The 7,363-nt window shown below is 55.9% G+C and overlaps 2 protein-coding genes across 2 annotated transcripts, besides 5 other annotated features; both read left to right on the top strand.

The window, feature by feature from the left end:
• On the top strand, positions 1 to 2,597 carry TraAM80_08848 (phosphatidylinositol kinase related protein ATM; the record flags this gene model as incomplete). Its single annotated transcript, XM_029385573.1, has 1 exon — positions 1 to 2,597. A coding segment is annotated over one exon (2,597 nt), but the record flags the coding sequence as incomplete, so codon positions are not given.
• A 412-nt stretch (positions 2,598 to 3,009) lies between these two features.
• Positions 3,010 to 3,038: a sequence feature (A-rich).
• Positions 3,039 to 3,057: a microsatellite.
• Positions 3,058 to 3,068: a sequence feature (A-rich).
• Positions 3,069 to 3,442: 374 nt separating this feature from the next.
• Positions 3,443 to 6,796, top strand: TraAM80_08847 (exportin T (tRNA exportin)-like protein; the record flags this gene model as incomplete). The annotated part of the gene is made up of 1 exon (XM_029385572.1): positions 3,443 to 6,796. One exon carries the CDS (start codon positions 3,443 to 3,445, stop codon positions 6,794 to 6,796), a length of 3,354 nt encoding a protein of 1,117 aa, XP_029234557.1.
• Positions 6,797 to 7,177: 381 nt separating this feature from the next.
• Positions 7,178 to 7,196: a microsatellite.
• Positions 7,197 to 7,346: 150 nt separating this feature from the next.
• Positions 7,347 to 7,363: part of a sequence feature (GA-rich) that runs on past the window's edge.

The following is a 7,363-nucleotide window of genomic DNA, read 5'->3' as shown; positions in this document are numbered from 1 at the left end:
GGCTGCGGCAGCAGCCGCAGCAGCAGCAGCAGCGCGTTCCTTCACCTCAAGGTGGTACAATGTTTGAAAACTTGACCACCGCACAGGAGTTACCTGCCATGGCCTTTCTCGCACTTGTACAGGCACGTGCAGAGTTTGTGAGTGGCCGGCCGCATCGTGCGATTGCGATTCTTCAGAACACGGAGCAGACTCCGTTGGCTGCCACTGCGGTGGGGCATGGATTGCCCTTCCCGATGCCGGCGAATGCGTCGCAGATGCCGGCGGTGGTGCATCAGCTTGTCGTATGGGTCAGAGAGGCTCGGCTTGTGCCGCTTTCGCAACTTGTACGCGATCCTTTTCTTTTGTCGTCTGTCAAGAACGATCGCAGCGGTGTGTGTTGCCTGCAGCTGGCCCGTCTGTGTCACGCTTTGGTGCGCGACATCACGGTACGCCTGCAGAGCGAGGAGTACCGCAAACTTCAGGAAAGTATTGAGGCCTCCCGCCGCATCCGCTTGGAACTGGAGCAGCAGCGGAAGATGTCCGACAAACTCAGTGAGGAGGAGCGTAAGCTGCTGCAGCGGCGTATTTACACACTGGCGGTGGAGACGACACGCGAGGAGGGTGAGTGGCAGCGGGAGGTGGAGATGTACGCCTTATACCGTCGCAGCGCCCTCAACGCCTACGCGCGCTTCCTGGAGCGTAGCGGTCCTGCGGACGCGGATGGTCTGCTTGCCGTCTTTGCCTTTGTCTCGCTGTGGCTGCAGCAGGATGAGCGGCTCGATGAGCAGCGTCAGAAGGAGACGGCCGAGGCAGCTTCCGTCACCGCCGGCATCATTCAGAGGGCAATTAAAAACGTCCCACACCACAAGTTTCTTCCGCTCTTTTCGCAGCTCGCGGCGCAGCTCGGCACCTCGCAGGACGACGCCAACCTGGAGAGCCTGGTGCTGCACATCGCCATGGAATGCCCCCTGCACACCGTGTGGCCGCTGCTCGCTCTCGCCAACGGCGATAACTTCGGCCCTGTCATGACAACCACGGCCCCCGGTGGTGGGCTGCACGTGGTGGATGCAAAGAAGGTGACGCTCGCGCGTCAAATTCTGCACACGCTGAAAGCTTCAAACGGTCACGTTGACGACGGCAAGGAGAAGGGCGCCAACGCGACGCGTTGCTGTTGGAGGCAACAAATTGTGCAGGAGGCGGAGCGGATGTCGCAGGCGTACATTCAGCTGGCGTTCTACCGTGTGCATAACAAATCCCGACCGGTGCACCGGATCCCCGTGAGTTTTATGATTCTGGAACCGGATTTACAGGACCTGCGGATTCCACCGCCCACGTTGACGTTGCAGTTGCCTGCCGTGGTTTCCCCGAGTACGACCTTGGCGCTGCTGCGGTACGTCCCCACCATTGTGCGGTACGGTGCCACCTTCACAACCCCGGGCGGGATCAATCTCCCAAAGGCTCTCTATTGTGTGTTAAGTGATGGTCGCATAATACGTCAGTTGCTGAAATTCGAGGACGACTTGCGGCAAGACAGCCTCATCGAACAAGTGTTTTCTCTCTCAAACCAGCTTCTTGCAACAGATCGCCGAACGTGTGGGTTGCATGTCTTTACCTACAATGTGGTTCCGCTTGCCCCCACAGTGGGCATCATTGAGTGGGTGGATGACACCATTCCGCTTGGTCATTACCTTAACGGTGACCCGAGGGCCAACGAAGCAGCAGCAGCAGCAGCTGGTGGTGGTGCAGAAAATCGGCTACGATTTAACACAGGAGCCCATGAGCGTTACTTTCCCGGTGAACCAACAACGCTGGAGTGCCGTGCGAGGCTGCAGGAGGTCGGCAAAGCACAGAAACATAGTGTTCTGCTTGATCTGTACGCCGAGTTTAGCCCAGCCTTGCATTACTTCTTTCTTGAGCATTTTTTTAATCCGCAGGAATGGCTCGGGCGGCGTGAAGCTTACACGCGTAGTGTTTCAGTCTCCAGCATGATTGGGTACATTGTTGGACTTGGGGATCGTCACGGTAACAACCTCCTCCTGCACACACGGCAGGCGGAGCTTGTGCACATTGATCTCGGTTTTGCCTTCGACCAGGGAAAGCTGTTGCCGGTGCCGGAGCTTGTGCCGTTTCGTCTCACCCGCAACGTGGTGGACGGCTTTGGCGTGCAGGGGACGGAGGGACCGTTCCGTCGTCATTGCGAGGGGACACTACATGTCTTGCGTGGACAGAAGGAGTTGCTGATGACGATTCTCGAAGCCTGCGCTCATGACCCACTTGCGCGCTGGTCAGTGACGGTGGCGCCGCCGCCGCAGAGACAGCACGGCGGGCGCCAAAACCAAAACCCTCACGCAGATAGGATGACTGTGTTGGAGGAGAAGGAGGAGGAGGTGGATGCGGCGCGAAGGGCGACACCGTGGCAGCGGGGCCTGGGCGTAAGCCGTCGAAAGCCGACCTACGCCGACGCGGAGCGAACGCTCTCCCACGTGTCCGAAAAGATTGCGGGGTACGAGTCAGGCGAGCTACTCAGTGTTCCAACGCATGTGCACAAACTGCTGCAGATGGCCCAAAACACGGAGCTACTTGCCCAAATGTTTGTGGGATGGTCGCCGTGGCTATAGCCTCTTCTCCCTTCCTCTCTTCTTCGCTTGCCTCGCGTAACACATTCCCCCCTCCCACCACCACTCGCGTATTTTCTCACGCTTTTCAAACATAAACTCCCCTTCCCCCCTCACATACATGCAGCACCAAAGACTCCACATGAATAACGAAACGATACGCACATCTTGGACTCCAGTGCCCTGGCGACGGTGCCAATGTGGGGGGTTCATTTTATTTTTCACGGCTTCATTCTCGCAGAGTTTTTTCTGGTGTTTTCTTCCCGAAGATCTCCTACGACCCGCATCAGCCCCCTCCTCCTCCTCCTTTTTTTTTTTGCGTGTAGCGGGAACCCAACGTTGCCTCTGCGCGAGTGAGCGGGGACGACGACGTTGGCTGCAGACGCACCTTTTCCTCCTGGACCCTTACTGCTACCTTCCTTTCCTTCTCTTTTTGTTTTGTTTTGTGTGTGTGTGTGTGTGTTTCTTTCTTTCGTACCAGAGCTGCTGCGGTGTGGACTTTGCTTCCACCCCCCCACTAACTGCGGGCGGGAGCGAGACACACGACACCTGCACACACACCTCTCATCCTTCCTGCCGCACGCATCGTGTAGGAAGCGGAGAGCGCGCGGGTGTGGGAGCGTGTGAGTTCTGTGTGAGAGGATTTGTTTTGTCAAGGCGAATCCTGAGGGGGTGACAAAAGGGAATAATAATCACAAACAAGAAAACGAAAGGGGTGGGGACGATTAAAACAACAAACTGACGAGTCGAGAGGGAGAAGGAGGAGGGAGCGACCGCAACAAGGACGGGAGGAACAATTAACTAATAAAAAGCGGAGTTTTACCACGAGGGGCAACGCGGAGACGGCGATGACGTCACCGACTTCGACGAATTACTTCACGCGGGCGATGGAGCTGACGCACATGTACCTCCCGGACGTGACGCAGCAGGCGCGGTTAGAGGCGGAGCAGTACCTCATGGCGCTCCGCGACGCCGCGGACGGACTGAATTTGTCCTTTCACATTATCAGCAACGAGCCGGTGCACGACCTCCGCTGCTTTTGGGCCTTTAACACCATTATGCACCACCTGCCGCGCCTCGCGTGCAGCATCAACGACGCCCAGGCGGAGGAGCTCTACCGCACCCTTTTCTCGTTCATCTACCGCTACTTGTTTTCCTCCTCCACCGTGCAGCGGCAGCCGATGGACTTTCTTACCAACAAGCACGCACAGATGATGGTGGTGGGGCTGCAGGAATTTTTTCCATCGCGCTGGACCTCGTTTTTTGACGACGCCTTTGAGCTTCTTGACCGTCGTGACATTCTGCCGCATGCAAGTGATGCGGCGACGGTGTATGTGCTGCGGCTATTTGAGTACATTGATGAGCGTGTGGTTTCAGTGCGGGCGCAGACGGACCGGTGTCGTGAATTACGGGTGCGGGATATGGAGCTGAAGGATGCGATGCGTGAGCACGTCATGCCACGTGCGGTGGCGACGTGGTACGCCATACTCTGCGATTGTCGTATTCGGGCACCTGAGATTGCCAATATTTGTTTGACGGTTGCGCAGACGTACATTGAGTGGGTTGATTTTTCCCTCTTCCTCACCGCCGAGTGGATTAACTTGCTGTACTTTCTAGTCACAGCTCCTGCCGTGCGGTGTGCCGCGTGCGAGTGCCTCTTTAGTCTTGTGGAGAAGAAACAACTTCCGGTGGTAAAGCTGGACGCGCTGTGCACGCTCAACATTGTTGACGCCCTGTCGCGCATCATTAGCCTGCTGCAGGTGCCCCCAGAGACGGAGGAGGATGTGAACTTTCTCGAGGTTGTGTCACGGCTTACCCGGGCGGTTGCGGAGCAGTTTTTATACCTCTTTGAACACGTCTCCGTCGCCGCCCCCGCTGCTGAGAAGAAGGGTAGTGGCAGCAGTGGCAGTGGCAGTGGCAGTGGCGATGGCGGCGGCCACGTTGACAAGGTGGAAACACCGCCGCAATCTGATGGGGCCCTGTCAGTGGATTGCATTGATAATATACGGGCGGCACTGGACACAATTCTGTCGCAGCTGCTGCGCTTGCTGAGCATTAACCACAGTGATGTGAGCAGCGCCCTCCTGCCGTTTGTGCAGAACTACATCAAATCCCCTGCGCTGCGCGAGACGCAGGCGGCGGAGATCCTGCTCAGGCTGTACAGTCACAGCCTTATTCAAGGGCTGGCGGAGGCGGAGGATCAAATCTGGCTGGATGACGTTATTGATCAACGCAAGCAACTTCACAACCTTATTCGCCTCCTCTTCCGGCGCTACCCAGCCATCGTGCTGCAGCATTTGCGGGTGTGTATTGCGCAGGCGGCCGCCCCCGGTGGTGGAGAACAAGGTTTGAATGGCACAGTGGGCTCCGGTAACGGTGAAGACTACCAGGACAACTCTCAGCGTGGCGAGCACGCTTCTCGTGGAGGTGAGTGTGGGGTAAATAACTCAGGTGCCGAGGGGATTGAGGCGGCACTGCGTTACTTGTATGAACTCGGGGAGTCGGTTCGCATGGAAAAGCTGCAAGATGTTGAAAATGAGTTTTCCCAGATTGTTAGCGTCGTTTTAGCTTCTGAAGGCATTGCCCAGTGCCCGTGCGCCGTGGTTCATCTCAGCTACTTTGAGGTTATGGATCGCTACTACACCTTCTTCATTTACCACAAGGAGTGGATTCCACTGCTTTTACATCGCCTTCTCCTGCTTCCAAACGGTGTCACCAATCGGCATCCCCGTGTCCGCGCGCGGGTCTGCTACCTCTTTGGACACCTTGTGCAGCTGCTCAAAACAAATCTGCCGCCACACAGGAAGGATATTGTCAACGCCATGCAGAATATATTTGCCTCCAGTATGTTGCAGCCGAGCGACCGTCGGGAGTTGTACGAGGCTGTGGGAAACTTGCTGAGTGTTAACTCACCCACATTGACAGGTGCGGTGGATGAGGATGCGATGATTGTGCGTATCATAGAAACGATGCTACAGGGCCTGCGTGGCGTGGCGTCCCCTGCGTCTCCCCATCGTGTAAGTGCCGGGGAAGCCGCATGCTCCGAGGCGGTGGCGGATAACATTTCCTTTTTAACCGCGTTAGCCAAGGGGCTTAGAGCTAGCAGTGGAGGTGGTGGGGATACGACCAGTCAGCACAGTGGTCACAGTGGGACGACTGTGGATACGTTGACGGTAAAGATATTCCATAGCACTACATACGATGTGATGAATGCTGTGAGTATGTGGCACACATCCGCAGCAGTTCGGGACCGGGCGGCGCATTACTTCACTCAAATGATACACATTTTGCCGTTTGAGTTCATAGAGGCCTATTTCACTGCCTATGCTGCGAACTGGCTGACGTGGATGGAGGCCGTGCCAGAGCTGACGAAGCTGCTGCGTTTGCTCTTGCAGTTTGTTCACCGCAGCGGCGGCCAGGCCATGGCTCTGCTGTCCCGCACACTGCCACTTGCGCTTAACAAAGTGGCATCTGTTGGGGAGTTGACGATGTCATCCGAGGAGATGGGAATTGTGTCGGAGAGCACCCGAGAGAAGCGTGGGGCGTACCGCCAACTGTTTGCTCTTCTCCAGGGTGCGGCGCAGGCTGGGTGCGTCTCTCTGATAGTATCGCTCCCTCCTGCTGACCTCATCCCGCTGCTCACACAGTTGTTGGCGGCGGTGCAGCTTTCCGGTGAGACGGAGCTGCCCAAGCTGGCTTTGCAGATCACGACAGCCATCACCTCCGCGGGGTGGGAGGAGGAAGGGGCGGCGCACCACGACACGGGCCATGACGGGGATGAAAGGCTAAATAACAATAATAGCAATCGTAGCACTACTAACCCCGTCCGCAAGGGAGAAACGAATGTGTGCGACGATAGTGGTGAAGCTTGGCTCTCGTTCGTCTTGAACGAGGTTGTACCGGCGATCCTACATCGTTTTCTGCTCCCTGCCTTTGATGTGAGAGACGCGAAGAACTTCCTACTTATTGGTGAAGCCGGGTTGCTGCTGAAGGCGTTGATGAATCGCTTAGGATCAGTCGACTCATCCCTTTGTGTACTTCTTTACAACGTACTGCAGCCGTTGGTGGGGGAGGAGGAGGCCACAGGGCTTGTAACGGCTCTCCAGAAGGAACCACGCTTTTCAACAGAGATGAAAATGCGACTTCGCAACTTGTTACAGACGGTGAAGGAGCGTCAAGCAGCGGGAGGTGTCATGACATAATTTAAGCGGTGATGGAACTGTTTCTTTGCCTTATCGCTCTTTCGAGGACTGCTGTGAGGGCGTGTGTAATTGTGTCACTTCGCACAACCCGTTTGTTTCGCTGTTTTCTTTCCTTTTATGTTTGTGAAAGCAGTTCCGCTTTGGTCGCTGTCGGTGCAGTTTTTTTTTTTCTTTGCGCTTGTCATCTTTTGTTTTTATTTTCGAGAGGCTGTCCTCCTCTACTCCGCCTTCCCTCACTTCGTCTTCTTATTTCTTGCGTGTGTGCGTGAGCAGGGGCGTGCGTGGCCCTTTGCACCCACCCACCCACATATGCGTGGAGGGAGGCACAACGCGGTGATAATTTGTTTGTGTGTTTGTGTGCCCCTCTTTTCCCCCCTTTTTTCCCCCTCCTCCTCCTCCTTCCACGTACCACTACGGCGTCAGCACACTTCTTTTCTTCTGATTTTATTTCACGCCTGATGCACCCTGCAGGAAGGAGTCACATAGCAGGAATACATCCGCGTTTTTTTTTTCTATTTTAGACAAGTAGGCATCGATCTCCGTAACTAATTTCTTTTTTTGCTTCTT

This window comes from Trypanosoma rangeli, assembly GCF_003719475.1.
Source record: "Trypanosoma rangeli strain AM80 chromosome Unknown Tra_15.4_contig_00472, whole genome shotgun sequence".
Classification (NCBI taxonomy): domain Eukaryota; phylum Euglenozoa; class Kinetoplastea; order Trypanosomatida; family Trypanosomatidae; genus Trypanosoma; species Trypanosoma rangeli.
Note: the sequence above shows the minus strand (reverse complement) of the source record. Positions and strands in the feature narration are given on the sequence as shown.